This window comes from Triturus cristatus, chromosome 4_1 (assembly GCF_964204655.1).
Source record: "Triturus cristatus chromosome 4_1, aTriCri1.1, whole genome shotgun sequence".
NCBI classification, from domain to species: domain Eukaryota; kingdom Metazoa; phylum Chordata; class Amphibia; order Caudata; family Salamandridae; genus Triturus; species Triturus cristatus.
The window spans coordinates 994,929,849-994,948,328 of record NC_140585.1 but is presented as its reverse complement, the minus strand read 5'-3'; the positions used below and the strand labels follow the sequence as shown (position 1 = coordinate 994,948,328).

At 42.6% G+C, this 18,480-nt stretch overlaps 1 protein-coding gene across 1 annotated transcript in view; it reads right to left on the bottom strand.

Moving 5' to 3' along the window:
* OTOGL (otogelin like) overlaps positions 1 to 18,480 on the bottom strand; it is a 939,358-nt gene that overhangs the window by 744,887 nt on the left and 175,991 nt on the right. The window contains exons 16-18 of the mRNA XM_085653920.1: positions 13,185 to 13,330; positions 8,020 to 8,143; positions 1,898 to 2,075 (exon numbers count right to left, since the gene is read on the bottom strand). Coding sequence (XP_085510046.1) covers positions 1,898 to 2,075; positions 8,020 to 8,143; positions 13,185 to 13,330 — 448 coding nt within the window. The remainder of the gene's footprint in view (positions 1 to 1,897; positions 2,076 to 8,019; positions 8,144 to 13,184; positions 13,331 to 18,480) is intronic.

Genomic DNA, 18,480 nt, shown 5'->3' with positions numbered 1-18,480 from the left:
AACCTGTCATGTGCACTCTGCACTTCTCCATGCAGGCTGCATTGCAGCCTACATGGAGAACATGCAATCCCCTACAGCCCCTAGCTGGGCAGCGTCCTGACCAATCACAACGCTCCACTGGAGTGTTGTGATTGGCTTAGGGGAGGGTAGGGAGGCTGCCTGCTCTCTGCTCCAGGCCAGCAGAATGGTAGGTTTTAATGTTTTAATTTTTATTATTGAACCCCCCCCCCCTTCCTGAGCGACTCCCCTCCCCTCGAGAACCAACGCCTGTCCGTGCCACCCCGCGCCCTGCACCCCACCCATGAGCCATGCCGGCCACGACTGGCAGTTACTCTCTGAGAGTTTGGGAACACACACAGCAGCTCGTAAGATAACAGGTTACTGGGTGACTCCCTGTGCAGACGCACCAATCCTTAGAATCGCACAGGCACCCCTTGTAATAACAATGAAGTCCAACATAACCACAGGAAAAGACAAAAGGGAATAGAGCAAGGAACTGAGCTCAGGGAAAAGCAGGACTGGATTCAAGAACAAGGTCAGGACTCACCTCAAGGTCTGTGGAAACAGGAATACAGAAAACAAAGAGAAAGGCCACAATTAAAAAAGGGAAGAGAGACAGGACTAGCACAACTAACAAGAATCCAAGAGTCAGAATCTACACACCAATAAAGGTATGACAGAAAGTGTGCAGACAGAGCTAGAAGAACAAGAACATGACTGAAATAAGGAACACAATGGAGGGAACGAGGATCCAAGACTCAAATCAGCACACCAACAAGTGCAGGAGAGGGAGTGTGCTGATAGGACAGGAATCACAATTAAGGTAGACAGAATGGCAGCTTCAATAAGAGACAGAACCAGGGAAGGCAAGATAACAGAGCAAGAAAATAAAGGGAGACCAAGGAAAAATGGAAGAAGCCTGAAACCAGAGCAGCAAGACAAAACCGGAACAAGTGCCACTTCAGTAGGAAAGACTGTTGCAAGTTGTTCCCCACTGAGCTTCCAGGGTAGAAATAGCTGGAGGCAGAGGGGTAACAACACAGGTGCAGAGAAGATGCCAGGTGTGAGTCATCAACCATGTTCAGTGAATGAGAGATCAAACAGTGAAGGGAATGCTTTAGAGGAACTTAGAGAGTTTTGGTGTCTGTCGGATTTCAGCTGCGAATTATACACACACACACAGACAAACGCACACACACTCTGTCTCTCATCTCGGTTTTGAATTCCCTAAAAAAAGTTGATTATTTTACAATTTTACATTTCACTCACATAGAACTCCTACCAATCCGTATTCCTCTCCCTTTCCACTGCCTTTTAAGCCCATCTCATGAGCCCTGCTTGTTGTGTAATGTATTTTAACATTATATGCCAGCGTGATTGTAGTTAAATCTGAAGCTCATACCCCCTCAATGTTACTGACCAATCTGTGCCCCTGAAGAACTGCTGCGCCTGCCTAAAGGGGGTACTTCATACCTTTTCTTGATTAAACTTCCAGCGATCAGGTATTAGGGACAACCATCACTGTGTTCTTTGTTGGTATAGGGTTTGATATAAAAATGACTTTATTAGCTAGGCACAAATAGATGATAAATAATCCACATAGTAAAGAACATCAGTCCACTATGTGTACATTTTGATGTTAGTCACACAATTAAAAATCCCCTATGAGACAAGAGGAGCAAAATGCTTAAAATGGTTATTGTCAGATGTTTGGTTTGTACTAACACAAGTTAGAACGGGTTTTGTGTAAATGCAGAGACAAGTTGGCACCGATCTATAGAGCAGTTTTTTTTTAAAAAGAAACGGAGTGTTCCAGAACTCTTACTGGAACCCCATGGCCAGAACCTGAAGGAAAGAACAACCTTTAAGTGAGACATAGTGAAATAAACACACTTACAGAAAATCATCTCTCAGGTTCCCATTAAATGTTCCACACAGTCCCAGTGTTCTCCTCTTCCATGTACTATTAGCCTGTATATAAAGTCGTTCTCCATCTTTAGAAAACCGGATCCTTAAACCAAACCGTGTATTTAGCTGTACAAACATAGAGGACAGATTCCGGATTTCAATATCTCCTACACAGGATAGAAGAATAAACATATATTTTTGTATTATACAATAGCCTTTTCATGGAAGAATGAATGAAATATTTCAAACATGTGTAATTGAATAAAGCTCTAGCAAACTATATTAGCTATTTGACAGGCCTATTGACATACATAAATATATTAAAACGATGATGTGACACTCGTGTGTTTTGGTCTAGCTTGTGTTTCATAAAAATAAAATCTACCTCTAAATCTTTCAACATTTTAAATTTCTGAATCCAATCAAGCCCATATCTCACCAATTGTATGACCACGTTTATTTACTGTTCTAACTCAAGGCAGGTTTAAAGTTTTGAAAGTAAAATGTGGTCCCTGTCAATGCTTTTGTAGTTGAAAAAAGTTCACATTAACTTGCTTGTCACTGTAAGAAATGTGGTTATTAGTTGGGCAGGAAGTGAGTCACATGCAAGTAATAGGTCTACATTTTCCCCTTACTGTGAACCAAGCACCACATTGTAGCACTTGACTCTCTCAGGGTAGCAATGCAGAGCAGTTCAAGGCTTACTCAGGGGCAGTGGTGTGGGCTTCTAATCACCATTCATTAGCACACAATAATAGCACTAATTAAATGATTGTCATGTCAGAGGTTTTTCTTTGAAAAAAGAGAAGTACATTTATTACACACACACTACTAAATAATAAGCATTATATCTACCAATATATACATCAGGCAGATAGAAATACTTTCGGTGACATTTTTGGCATTCGCGCTTGTCTTCTACTGGGTCATGATCCAGAAAATTGCATATTACGAGATAGAACATCACAATCTAAGGGGGTATATCTATTCATAAAGCAGGCCTAGTTGCTTTGTCAAGGTGTCATCACAACAAAAATAAAAGACAAGCCTATTAGCTTTAGCAAATGTCACCAAATCAATGTAAAAGACAAGCCTACTGGCTTTATCTATCAATCAAATAGCATTTGTATAGCGCAGCACTGTCACCCTTAGGGGTATTTGGGTGCTAATGGTGCCATTTCTCAGTCAAAAAGCCAGGTCTTGAGTTTCTTTCTGAAGTCCGCCAGGGAGGGTGCTGTTCGGGGGCAGAGGAGCAGGTCGTTCCAGGTATTGGCAGCAATGTAGGGGAAGGAGCGGCCCTCGCTGCCAGTGCAATGTATGCGGGGGGTGAGGGCAAGAGAGGGGCGCAGTTGCCTTGCGGATAGATGGAAGTTCAGTCAATGGATGATGTAGATGGTCCTTGATTGTGTAGAGCTTTGTAGGCGTACATGAGGAGCTTGAACTAGCATCTCTTCTAGATGGGGAGCCAGTGGAGGTTTCTGAGGTGGGGGAGATGTGGGTCCATTTGGGGAGGTCCTGGTTGAGCCTGGCTGCTGCATTTTGTATAGTTTGAAGTCTTTTGAGGAGCTGGGAGGAGAGGCCTGTGTAGAAAGTATTGCCGTAGTCGAGGCAGCTGGTGATGAGGGCCTGGGTGACAGATTTTCCGGTGTTGACTGGGATCCATCTGAGGATTCTGTGGAGCAAGCAAAGGGTTTGGAACAGATCTTAATTTGAGCGGGTGGTGTCCAGTGTTCAGGCCCGGCACTTAACTATCAACACCGGCACTTGTGACAGTCTGCCACAAGGAGGAGCTGTCTAGCTAATTTAGAGATGACCACAGCAACTGTTAAGTATTAATTCAATATACATTAAAAATGACTATTACCTGCCGCCCAAGCCATTCTTACAGCTTTGGGGGACTGAAATAGTATGAATCTTCACACTTGTAGGACTATGATGGTTAATAGTTATGATGTTACAATCATTGGCAGCATAGCAGGGGCATGGTGTGGTGAGAGCCCTAGCTCTTATTTGTTTATAAATTAAGCACTGGTGTGAAAGCAGGAGGGGGTGACTGCGTTGACTTCTTGTTTCATGGGCTGTTTGCGGTTGAGGATGATGCCTTGGTTGCATGCATTGTCTGTAGGTGTTGGTCCGAATTCTGCTTGTCACCAGCTGTGGTCCCCAATGAGGGTGCTCTTCCCAAAGATCAGTACTTCTGTCTTGTCGGAGTTGAGTTTGAGGCAGTTATCTTTCATACAGTTGGCTACATTGGTCATGGGGTGGAGGAAGTTGATTTTGGCATTGCAGGGGTCCTCGGTGAGCAAGAGGAGTAGTTTAGTCTCATCTGCACAGGAGATAATTTCTGTGAGATTTGAGGACGTCAATGAGGGGGGTCATGTATGTGTTGAACAGGATGGGGCTGAGGGAAGATTCTGAGGTACGCCACGTATGATGTCTATGGTTTCAGAGGCGAAAGGAGGCAGCCAGATGCTCTGGGTGCGACCTGTGAGGAAATAGGCAATCCACTTAAGGGCGTTTTGCTGTATGGCAATGTTGTACAGTCTGTTGATAAGGGTGTGGTGGAAGACGGTATCAAATTCAGCAGAGGTTGAGGAGGATCAGTGCCACCCTGTCTCCATGGTTGAGGAGAGATCTGATGCCGTCCATGGTATCAATCAGCACGGTCTCAGTGCTGTGGTTGGCACAGAATCCTGACTGTGAGGCGTCAAGTAGGTGGTTTTGTTCCAGGTGTTCAATGAGATGTTGGTTGATGGCTCTCTCAAGTACTTTGGCCGGGTAAGGGAGCAGGGAAAAGGGTTAATAATGTTTGAGATCACTGAGGTCGGCGGAGGGTTTCTTTAGGAGGGGTCTGACATCTGCATGTTTCCAATAGTCCAGGAAGGCTGCCATGGAGATGGAGGTGTGGATGATGCTGGTGAGTTTGGTACTGATTGGGATGGTTCCGAGGTGGAATAGTTGGTGGGGGCAGGTGTTGGTGGACCCAAGGTTCATCTCATTAAAAGACCAATAATCTGCATGTTATAAACAACCCACCATTATATCATTATAAATGCATTCATTATTGTCAATAACGCATTGCAATGTAGGTCAAAAAGACTATTAGCAATATTTTGTCAAAAAAGCATTTAAAAAGAACATAATATGTGTTGGTATCCTTTTTTAACACATTTAGAGATCACTGCACTCCCCGGCAGAAGAACCAATGCTCCAGCCTTAGAAATGCTTGAAATAATGGTAAAAAGGTTCTGGGGGGGGGTCATAGATATTATAACCTCAGTAACATAGGGTGAGTTTCACAAAGTTAATTAAATGGGGGCTGCTGCACTCCTGTAGCCACCAAGCAGTTCCTTAAAAATAGTGGTGGTGCCCCTGCTTTCCTTAGGGCACCACAAAAAGCAGGAGAACATGCAAATAAAACTCTACTGCATATTTTATGAGCGTCTCTCTTGCTGAGTATAGTAGAGCAACTTACCTTTTGATTTTTTGTTTTTTAAAATGAGGGTGACTGATCCAACCAGGGACACCCCGGGGCCAATCCAACTTTAGTGCAGCACAGGGACACCACTCCTGTGCTGCCCAGACAGTTCCCTGCCCCACCAGCTTTGTCTCTGCTGGCGAGGTAGCCAGTAATCTCATTCTCCCTACCTGCTCCATGTGGGCAGGATGCAGTGGTGGCTACCCCCAGACAAGGACATGGGTAGCAGGGGTGGTTGCCATTGGAGGGTACAACAGCGCTCCCTTTCCCTCTCAGAGTTGGGGTCCTGGACTCCCATTTGTGAATAACCGACCCGGTGGATGGGGTTCAATATTATCGAGAGTCCTGGTTACCTCTCAGAGCATTTAGCACCCAGAAGCTTGTGCTGACTAATGCCAGTCTCCAACTCTTTCTCTCACTTGTGCAAGAGTTTTTAAATGGAGGTGAAAGGTTATAGATGCCAGGCACCCCTGGTCAATCGAGGGTGCCACATCACCCCTTCACTCCTGTTCAGCCCTCCTGCACAGCTTGCTGGGACAATCCATGATGGTGCCCTGAAGTGATCTCTGTTCACATCTCCTCTGTGGTCTTCAACTTCCCCCTTAGCTGAGATCACTGCCAAGGTTTTTCCCACCAAAACTTCAAAGAGGAGCCTCATCCTGTGTTGGCTCCAGATGTCTGAGATTCCTCCTTTATTCAGCGGACCTGGACTGTACCAAGCCTGGTACAGTGCAACTGCTAATTAACAGATGCAATGCAGATGGCAATTACTCTTTTTGTGTGGGGAGAAATGTGTTCCCTCTGCTGGACAGCAGAGTAATTAACTCGGCCCAGCAAGGTGACAAAAGGCCTGGAATCTGATCCTGAGCTGAGGCAGAGAAATATGACAATTTGGAAGACCGATAAGGTCTACATGTAGACTCTTGGTACTTACATATTCAATCTTAGTGTACATGTTTCACCCCAGTTTGACAATTTACTGGAATTTGTAGGCCTAAGGAAAACAAAACTGCATCTTAAGGTAGGTTCCCCCCATTTGTATAATACAGCAACACCGCAGACTAAACAGTAAACCCTATTGACCTTACCTATGATTGCTCACTAACATGAGGGTTACCCCAGGTCAACATCTAACTTTACAGAATCCCCTCTTATGCCAGGCGTCCTGTGCACAATTACTGGATTTCGCAAGATGGTAATCTCACACATGCAACCTGCACAAGTGGGCCCTCACATGTGCACACAGGTTTATGTGTAACCAGTCAAGTGCCCATTACCCTAGCTGTGTAGCAGCAGCCTTACCTTAAAAGTAGACACTGGCGGTAAACATGCACAGTCCCTTTACCATGTGATTACCATAGGTGAGACACAAGTAATGAGACTAGCCCACAGTAAAAAGTCCACAACCGGGTGATCAAAAAGCAGACAAATCTGACCAAAAAAATCTGGGCGTGCTCAATGGGTGGAACCCATTTGCAACAGTCACCATTCTCTGAAACAATTGTGTCAATATCTCAACATAAGTCATTATATGCAGAGAATATCTTGCATTATTGCAAGCTCATCTTGGTGTAACTTAAAGTAGGAGCTTCAAACACAATAACAACTGCATCAAAGACTAAGTTTTCCAACTTATCCAACTGTCAACTCAATATTACCTGCACCCTGATCAAGCCCTTTCCATAGGTGATTCCAATCTCCCTACCACTTTCATATCAACAACATCATTTTCTGTGGGAAATGGTGGAGGAAGCGACATAGCTGACAGTGAACCACTTTAAATATTGAAACAGGAAAGGACAATATTACTGAACTTACAAAAATGCTGGTAACAGCTCAATACTCTTTTCAGAATGCAATTCTATTTGTCAAAACAAGTGCAGATAGGCAAATAATAGTATATATTTGTATAATATACACTTGCTTGGTGGAGTGGTGTGGCTCACTGGTTAGAGGCGGCAGACCCGGAAGCAGAGGTTGGCCTGGGACCAGGGTTCGATTCCCGATGCGGCAGTGTCTTGGGCCAAGGTCAGCGGACTCGATCATTCTCGCCTCGTGCCTACTCTAACCATGGATCCCACTCAGCAACTCTAGGCAATAGCTTGCTTAATCTCCACTTACGGCCCCATCAACGCCGGGGATGTTTGTCTTCACCTTGGAGATGCCCAGTAGGGACCATCTCACAGGGAAAGCCAGGATGGGTTCCCCAGCGGTGTACAGCGCCGGGACGCCCCGTTGCTGGGGCAGCTGTGCGCTTTACAAGTATACTACATTTACATTTTAAATAAGATAGGAAATCTAATAGAGGCCTCGCCAACATTTAATTTCTTGTTTGTGTTTTAGGCTGAATGCCAAGGTTGTTCAGTAGTGCATAGTAAGCACACACAAACGCAAAACACCATTACTCCATCAAACAGAAAGCAAGCACTGCACGTGTCTCATACTGCATGCAATCTGAAGATTAAGGGAATCAGGTCACTCGTGCAAAGGTCTGTACTTTGCTCCTCCCTCATGTTTGTGCAGTGAATTCCAACAGAAAAGTAGTGGCATCATGCTACCGTTCTTTAGAAACCATGCCTACGTGTCTGCATACATCCGTGTTGTGTTGATTTGCATTGTGGTGCACTTCTTACCAAGGAGACCGACACCCTGATTTGGGCCAAACTGCACTTCACCACCCCTCATAATCGTTGCTTGTTTATTCAGGTCATCTTCAAGTACTAGCGTTATCGACTGGATGCAGCTGCGGTCCAAATTCTGTGATGAAAAGCACACAAAGTAAGCATGTTAGTGAGACAACAACTGCGGAAATTAGTGTATTACACCTTGGAATTCAAATCCAATATTTCTGTAATTTTATTTTTCCTCTAAAGGGGTTAGCCCTAGACACTTTTAGAAGACATCTAAAACTGATCTAATTGACAGTGTTTCCGTGGATCCAGGGAAACGTAGTAATATTATACATTGCTAAAACATCAACATCATGAGAATGCAAAATTGGGAATCATTTGAATTTACTTTCCTAACATGCATGACCTATGTTAGTAAGCAGAGCAGAGCATAAGTGTTCAGTATGAACCTTGGCTCCAAGAAAAGATACAAAAGAACAGCATTGGCCTCTCCTCCACTCCCATTGTGGAAAAAAATAGTTAATTACAAGCTACTGTAGTCTTTCTTTCTTAACGCCACCAATGTCATATTATTCAGATACAGACTGATTCACACACGGTCCATAAAAAATGTCGATAACTTGGTCCTGTAGTTACTCCTTAGTTTGAAGAAACTTTCTACCTTTTTCTTTATGTTTGAAAATTTCCAGGGTTTGTCAAAGAAATCTAGTATTTAAAGTACCTAAATGCATACGTATGTCTGTATGAAGAGCTATAGAATATATCGAATTCGGCATGCATTAATTGAATGTAAATGTCCATTTGCGCATCAAATATTTTTTAATATGGTGACAGACAGTTTTAATCATCTGTAGACCTTACGTTATTCATCATCCAAAAGAGTACAATAACAAATACAGAGATAGGCAGGGCTTAGGGTCAGCCCCATTTAGTAATCGACGTTCATGAGTTGTTCTGTTTTGCCATTGTTTTGTTGCACTGTCCATTAAGGCACAGCGTTCCATGAATGGTTAAGTTGTCCTATTTGTGGTCCATTCCGTTTTGATGATGGGACATCAAGTATTAATTTCGATTGAGTGCAGATTCAACTTTCTCAAGGCCAATTATTGATTTGATAAATCCAGACTTCAATACATGATATTGAAAATAAGATTTCGGATCAATTTAGACATCTCCATGGGGTATACACTATTCAGACCTTATTTCAGTGTGAATACATACCTATGATCGGATAACATTTAAGACTACAAGCAATATTGATACACAAATGACTTTGAGCTCACGTGAATTTTTGTTTATACACCATGGAGATGTCTAAATTGATACGATATCTTATTTTCGATATCATGTATTGAAGTCTGGATTCATCAAATCAATAATTAGCCTTGAGAAAGTCATTTTGCTTATTAAGTACGGATGAAACACATGTTGGCTGCTTTGGATATTGGATGACTGTTTTGAATATTGAATATGGGTTTCTAAACCAATAAAAATAACATTTTTTTGAAGCTTTGACGGCTATTTCATCTTGTCCAGTGAAACTTTGGAATACTTTGAATCCTCCAAGGACTTTTGTGAATTGCTCTTCTATTTATCAGGAATATTGGTCCCTATATCAAGTGTTGTGTTTACGACCTATTGTACTTCAAATAAGGGTGTGCTCAATGAGCTGGCTTTTCTTTTGATAATTGCATGGACGAGTTGATTTATCGACTTGCCAACGGCACTTTTGGTAGTAAGTGCTCACAGCTTCATCAGCACCCCGCTATACTATCAGCAATTGTGAACTTAAATACGCCATTGACTGGGTATATATGACATTTGTTTACTTCTGATGTGTGGTCTTTCACCCATTTTGGGGAACACTACTACCTTGTATGGAATGGTATCCATATATATTTGGCAATACAAAACCCCGCATAGGACAATTACTCACTTGCAACAACCCCTCAGTAACGATAGATGATCTCGGTGTTCTCTGCGTTGCTTAACATTTTAATTATTGGCATGTTTTTCAACAGAATCATCACAAGTATTTGGGCTGTCAGCAAGCACATGGTCACTTTTAGACCTATATGAAGATTTAACTCCAGCTCGGAATTTCTTTGAACCAGATATTTCAAGAAAACAAGATTTAAAAATGCAATTGTAGATTTTCAGATAGAATTGGCCATTGTCCCTAAGCTGAACATTCTCAAGTACAATTGTTATATTGCTATATGGTATAACCCATCTTTTCCGATCTTCTGCCACAATGTTTGGTACAAGTCTGGTTACATGCAAAACTGCAAACTTTGGGACAATTATTTGAAGATCATGTTTTTCAATCTTTTATTACATTGTCCTCTGCATACTCAGTTCCCTATACTGGGCCTTTAAAAAACTTACAGCCTTGTGACTACTTTATGGGCAAATCGCCAAATGACCTGAAACGATTACATATATGGAACACCTGGACCCCACAAAACATGAAGATCCTTGGATGGGTGGTCTGTCAATTGAAGCAGAAAAAGCAGCCTCATAATATGCAATCTTGCAAATCGATGATCAGTTTGATTTATGTAATAGGTCAATAGTATAGCGATTGAACAAACTAATTGCCAAAGTCATAAATCTTGAACGTCTTGCCTCAATTCACCACAATGAATGTATACAAGATATATATTTCTCTCCAAAAAGACTTCACCCATGGGGATGTTGTGCTGATTCTAAATGGTTTTGATGTCAGGTTAATGAAGCTGATACTGCACACATTTTCATAAATTGTCAATTAATCCAGGTTTACTGAACACACGTCTTTTGAGAGTTGGTAAGACTTTTAGATATTACAATCACTCCTACTACTAGGCTCATATTATTAGGTTTCTCTGAATCAATTCCACAGAAGTATAAGGGAATCGTATTTGCAGCAATCATATTGAGTAGACTACAATTCACCAAGCTATGGATTAATGAAGGCCACCTACAATGAGGGAATAATCACATTAATTCATTTTACTTTGTGGCATGAAGCTATCTGTCATACAGAGTGATCAACATGACTTATGGACTAATTGGGCACCACTGATTTATTTAAATTAATACATTGTCAAAATCTATATTTCCCTTGTACCTAATGTGAAATGTATAATGTTAAGTTATTCACTACATCATTGAAGTTTAATCAGATGTGCTAGTAGTGCCATGTTAATTCATTATAAAAACAAAAAAAATTATGTGATCCAGACCATATTCCCGATCATAAGAACTTATAGAGAAGCTCGTACAATGGGATCAAGGAGGCCAGGCCCTGTGAGAGGAGGCTAACAGTGGTTAAACTATGCAGGGATGAGGTGGAGTCATACTAACTTCTGCATCACAGTAGATCAAAGAATGGGGGACAAAATGCTATTTGGGCATCAATGGAGATCTAATTAAACAAAAGTTGAAATACCTGTGTCCTTGGCATTTCATGAGCATATATTGTACTGTATGGAATATGATGTGGTATCCTAATACATAGTTCACAATCCATTTTGAATAATACATGTAATTTTTGTAATTTAGTACCTTTCTTTGCAAAAAAAATATAAAGTTATTATAAAAAGAATTTCCAAATGTTACATTTCACCTAAAGAATGCCTCAAAATAAGAATAGTTTCCTAGTATTATAAATGTATTTAAATATAATATTCTGATCCTGGCATTCAGATTGAAGGTAAAACTATGCTCTCGTAAGCTTCTTACATATGTCAAAATTGTTGAAACTGATTGCTCAGTTTGTTGAGACATTTTGCTTGTACCACTGTGGCAGATATTTATTTCTATTTCACGGTAGGCGTCAGAGACGTTTTAAGGCATGGGCAGAGTGGGCTTTGGCCCAGGGTCCCAGCCTTTCAGGGGACCCTCTGATAGAGCCTGCTCTGTTCTGCACAGAGTCTTGCCCTGATTACCTTGAATAACTCTTAAACAGATTGTTTTAAATAGGGATATGTTTTAATTTATTTTTAATGTGGGTGGTGTGGGAGAGCCCATTACAGACATTTTGCAGAGAAATGCTATGTTTATGTTTCATGCAACATCCATAAAAAAAGTTTCTTTTAGATAAAAACAAGACCCCCACATTTTAGAAATGAGAGGATCTCACAGAGATTATTTACCGTAATGTTAGTGAGGTGCTGCTGTGGTACAATATTGAAAACATACATCACTATCCCTGAATAGTAGATGTAAACACATTTAAATTTAAGCCTGTGCACTGTCAGTGTCCTGGCCAAAAAGGGCAGGTGAAGGGTGAAACATGATCATAAATTTAAAGTTGTTCTGAACAGGGGCCCTCAAAATACGTTTTGCCCAGGACCCCCAAAATCCTTAAGATGTCCCTTGGTAGGCGGAAGTTAATTTCACTGAAATTCGGCAAAGTTTGCTTCCAACTACAATAGAAAACAAAAAGGCCATCAAAGCACAACTCCCCAGTTCGAGTAGTTTTGGGTAGTTCATGTGGTTGTTACCAGTGAAATGGGATCCGATGAGAACCAGCTGAACCTCAGGAGCTGCCATGTTTGTAGGCAGCTCAGCGGTTCTTGCATTTCCCTCTGGACCTCATTTTACCACGGAGAATCACAGGAACTGCCCAAACGACGAAATACACCACCCGAAAGTATTATGGGAAGCTTCTCATGTTGGGCGGTTTTCGTAGCCCATTTTCACTGCGCAGGTGAAGTGTTTAAAAAAGGCTGATTTTCCCTATTTCACTTCCAGCAAAATATTTTTGCCCACCATTACTCACTGAAAACCAGTCATCCAGTTTACAAGAATATCCAGCGCAATATATCCAAGATACCTTTCTCCTGCTGCAGTTTAACGCAGCAAGTGTACATTTTCTTTGCAAGAGAACCTCGTAGAAATATTATTGAGCCTCTTGCATTTTAAGTAGATCATATGCATGAGCCTCATTGAAGACATGTTTTTATAATCTATCCAAATGACCTCACATGAAGTCGTGCTCTCAAGGACAGGAGAAGTCGAGACAATGTCAGGGCTTGTAAACCGGCCACCCATTTGCAGAGCTGGTGCCCCTATATTTTGAAGGACCAGGTCTTACTGGGTTAAACTCACTGTCAGTGAATACTATGAATGCAGTCACCAATCTTATAATAATAAATGTGTTTCCAATATACATTTCTTACCTGTCCACATGGAGACTTTTGTAGTGTAATTGTAAACATGTCCTTTCCAGTGCCCTTCACGAGGATGTACTGGCAGGAGCCAAGGAAGGTAAAGGAGCGCCCATCAAACGTCGTGAAATGTGAGTCACCTATGACTGAGCACTCAGCTGCAGAAAGATAACAAAATAGCCATTATCACTTAGTTGCAAACAATGTTCATGTTTATAAAAGATGGTAAAATATCACTCAAGCTACACCCATGCAGACGCCTTCCCATTACAGTAATGCATGCTGTTTGCAGCGGCCAACTTTTCCAGCATATTTGCAGAACCTTCTGAGTTCCAAAGTGCGATGAATAGACTGTTTAATCTCTATCGGGAGTATTAATGAATAGTCGAATCTTGTGACTGTAGGAAACAAGCACTGGAAAAGCAAATGGGTCTGGCTATTTTATAAGTGGGAGTGCTTCTACGTTCATTGCCGAATTTGTGTGTGTGGTGTTGATTGGTAACTGGATAAATGCAAGAATGTGTCAATGGCTGGATGGATTTATGGGAACATGGATAATGAATGGGTGAGTGTGTGTATATATGAATGGGTGAATGAGTGGGAGGGTTCAACAAACAAAGGCTGAATAAGCTCATGCATTTAAGGACGCAGACACGTCATCCAAGTCTTGAAGGTTCACGCTTTAAACAACAATAGTGATAATGGTATGAGATGGGAGGAATTTCCCACATACCGGAGCACGCATTACACCAGTGCTGGACATCATTGTATCAAGAATGCCCACAATCTTTAAAGCACTACCACCATTATACCAGTGAAAGCATGTTACCAGCAATAGACACCAGCCACGTCCCATAAGCACTACAGCGGTCCATATATGTCTCTGTCGATTTTAGGTCTTCCAGAAGCTTCAGGGATGTTCAAGCTTATGTTTACAGTACATCACTGTTAAGCAGCACACCGATGTCAATTTGCAAATGGGCTTTTGGGAATTATTCCATTCTCCCAGAAACTTCTATGTGGAATGGTGCCTAAATGACACTAATCAGGTCCAATATCAAGGGGCATGTTTTTCTGGGAAACCTTATTTTGTTCCCTCGTTGAAGAACTGGAGTCAAAGGCAGCTAAGAGAAGAATTAAAAATAGGGATGGGGTATCCTTCTTGTTTCTCCACCTTGCACTCACTATGTTAAATTAGACTCGTCAGCCGTCTCTTACCGAGGTCTGCCTCCACTTAGATAACTTCCGTATTGCTACCTGAGCTCGTTTCTATGACTCTCAACTGATCTCTATCTCACCTCGTTCTCACTAGTCCACTAGTTGATTCTTCCCCTACCCCCTTCAACACAACATATTTTTTAGATTCAATCTCACTGTGTTACACATGTAATGCTTTTCAGATATCTCCCACCATGTATTTTCCAATACTTTCAATTCACTGCTGTTATGTATAGTTATAGTTGTTGTTGACTTATTTTCCTCAAGTAACTTATTATCTTCTGTGGAAAGCATCCTTAGGCAATATCCACACTGCATAAAACTGCATAAATACATCTTTATGCTGCACTCATTTAAATGTTCGCCATTATTACTGCAAAACCATTTATATAATCATTGCAAACAATAGCATAACAAATAAACACAAAGATGCAACTGTATGACCCACGTCATTTGACTTACTTTAAATGGGAGACTTGGTTGCACCAACCCTGGGGCTTCTATTGCTCAATAAAAACTCTATAATGCTCCACCAGCCTGGACCTGGACAAAGTACCTCTTTAGGAATACAGGAAGGGGAGATCATTTGAGGCTCCTGATGATGCACATCTTTTCTGAGCATCGCATTTGACATGGTGGACTGTTGTAGTCTGTGATGGAATTTCGGACGCCTGATGATAACATACACTCTGCTTTCACTGATGAGATGTGTGCATTCATCCACCTAGACTTAGGCCCAGTGAAGTGTATCAGGTCAGGTAGCAACCACAATTATTACCAGAAACTCTTTACAGCAGGGGTGATCGTTAGCACCTATACTCTTCGGACTATAGCTTTGATAACACCTGAAAGTATTAAGGGAAGATAATGGTTTTGCCTCCAAAGTTCCTGGATTTCCATGCTGACATGCGTTTGTAGGATGACAATCTAATTGTCAATGAGAGGTGCCTCTTGTCTATTTTGCAAGTGTTTTGGCAGGACAACAAACTAAAAACAAATACCCAAACAGTTACATTTGGGGAAAATACCTTGTTTTACCTGTAGGATTCGACTAGAAGAGCTGATACTCAGAAAATAATATAAGTATCTGGGAATACTGTTCTCATGAAAACATAAATGCAAATTTCACAGAGCTATGGATGGCTGTAACATTGTTACAAAATGAACGTGCTGACGAGGTTTAATAGAGAATTTGGAAGTTATTAAGTAAGTCAATTATCAAAAGCATTCAGGGGTGAGGTAGGGCAGTCTACTTTGTATTGAGTTAAGTACTTATGGATCCCTTAGCGCTTGGCCGCGCAGGAGCACCACTGTAAATCATTGGAGTCCCACCCTGCCAAACTTGTAGATATCCCACTCTATTTACAACTGGGGAAAGCACTGGGCTTCTGCCTGCGTAACCACCCCAAATTCTGCTGTTGGAATATTTTCACCTGATAGGGGTTTCTCCACTCTACTGACAGTTCATGGAAAGGCTGAGTACCGACCACGCTTTTAAATAGTTTTTTGCATATAATGGAATCAGCGTCACATTTCCAAACCAAACCATGGCTCAATCTTCTGTTACATCACACAGCCGGCACCAGGTCGGTCCTAAAATAAAGATGTGAGGTGGTGGGGCGTGGGGGCAGTAGACATGCCGGGGTGTGTCTGTAATCCACAGTGTCGGAGTTCTTCGAAATATGAGTTACCTAGCTTCCAGTAAGCCTCAGTGTGGGAGTCTAGTAATGGTTGGGATAGTAATAGCCGTTTCATAATGGTTTTGTTCCACCACCCACACTGATATACACACCCCCTGCCATGTCCAAGAGTCCTACTGCCGGTGCCACTGTCCCTAAGTGACCCTTCTCCTGCTGCCCAATGTTGCAAAAGGTAACATTTAAGCGGGACCCATATATCCCTAGGTCGAGACGAGAATGCTGGACTTCCGCATATATTCCAAGTAGTTTGTTACAATATTTTGGCTCTTTTAGTCATTATTTCAGTGCAGGACATATTCTCCTGCACCAGTAGCAGGTACCCATGCTGTTCAGCCAACAGAAGTTTCTTGTGAGTGGTGAGGATGTACTCAGTCCAGCCAAGCCAGGGCCGGCTCTAGGCATGGGCAGTATGGGCAGCTGCCCTGGGCCCCGCACTCAGCCTAGCAGCATGGGGCCCACCACCAGTGCAACACACCACCAGACCTCTTGTGCCCCTGCTGATCCCATTGATGTAGAAAGGTGTCTGTTTGCAATTGGGCTTACAGGAGGGGCCACCCTCCTTGGGCCTCTCAGGATGGTGTGGGAAGGCCTAGGGGAGGGGGACACTTCTTCTTCTGCCAGTTGCAAGGAGACACATTTTGTCCTGCAATTAGGCTTCCTGCCCGGCTGCCCATTGAGACACTGCGTGACACCCATTGTCAGCACTTTACCGTCTGCGCAGTTTTAACTCTCAGCCTCCAAGCTCTTCTTACACATTCAGCCTGATATGAGCTGTGAAAGGAGTGCTTGTAGGTGGCAGATGGGGAGCTGCGGCCCAGGAGGTGTCTGCACATTCATCTTCTGGAGCCCTGAAGGTGCCTCACACATTCCTCTTCGCCCGGGGCCTCAAAAATCCTAGAACCGGCCCTGAGCCAAGCATGCCAATTATGAGGCCTAGTGGAATGCCACAGGCAAGCCTTTGTATCAATTTGTTAATTATATCTGTCCAATTGGCTAACACCTAAACGCACCACCACGCCTAGTGGAAAAACATGCCTCTATCTCCCCACAGCATAATCAACATGAGTCTACCCGGCGGCTGAAGCGATGCAGAGCATTTAGAGTGTAATATGCATGGTGTAGAAATATAAGGTGCATGATCCATAGTCAGCTGCTAGAGGCGATCAAGCTTGGTTAGGTGCGACACTACTTCCAGGAGTGTGGGGTTATTTCCAGCCCCATTTCGGTCTCACACACCTCCCGTGCAGAGTTTTCCCTTTTGGAGATGTCCTCTAGTGTTGCTCGCTCAGTGTGGAAGAGATATTAAACACCAAGTGGTAGATTAGTGAGTAGTACTTCTCGTACATCTAGTTCTGTTAGCTTCTTCTGCTCATCCGGAAAACCAGGGTTAATGTGACATTCTGCTCATTTTTGAATCCCCTCCCATCCTCAAGCAGGCAGCCATGGATGTTTTGTTTGGCAGGTGGCAGATGAGTTTGCCTATGACAGTGGTGAGGGGGTGGGGTCCACATTATCTGATTCTACCACTATGTGTGTCAATAATGTGAGAAGTATGATTGTACACTCAAATAAAACATTTCTCGATCAGGTGCTTCGAAGCCGCCTAAGTGAAAGAGGAGAACAAGTGTGTCCCAGGCTATTCGTGCCAGTTTTCTCGCCAACGCTAGGCATATGACCTGTTCTTTTAACGTGAAGAAGAATGTTTTTTTAGTGGCAGGGATATACTGATCAAGAGATATCATAGTTTGGGTAGTATTAACATTTTAATTCGGACGATTTATCCCGCTAGGTATAGCGGGAGGGTAATCCAGCGAGTGGCACAGTGCAGACCCATAGTTTTCCAGCATGACTAATTGTGGGTCTTGGTGAATGTGTATGCACAGGTATTTGACAGTATTCTCATATCCCTCTAGTAGGTAATCAGGTATAAATGGTTGGGTCACGCTGGTGTGTGGCAAGTTCTGGGACAAAGCCCAATTAACTTTGACATTAATGCCAGCAATTTTCTGGGTCGCTCTTCCCCCCTATATTCTCATGCCCAGGACTGCTCTTGTACTGTTACATCTTTATATTCTGAGAGCAGCTGATGGATGTGTGCCATTGCTTGCATGGACTCGGGGCCTCCAAGTCCAAAATCCAGGTGCCTAATATCTCTCTCCAATCTATGGAGGTGTTGCCCAAGTGCTTTATTGTCAGATGGATTGGGTTACTGGTTGAGGGGTTTGAAAGCCTTTTCAAGCAGTAACCACAATTCTTCTCAGGGTGAAATCAGAAGCAAAACCTAACTTAACAGGTGCTCAACCCTCGGGTAGCGTGGCACAAAGCATTCAGCCTTTACTCAGAGGCAATGTGTAGAGTATTCGTGCAACACTTCAAACAGTAACACAGTG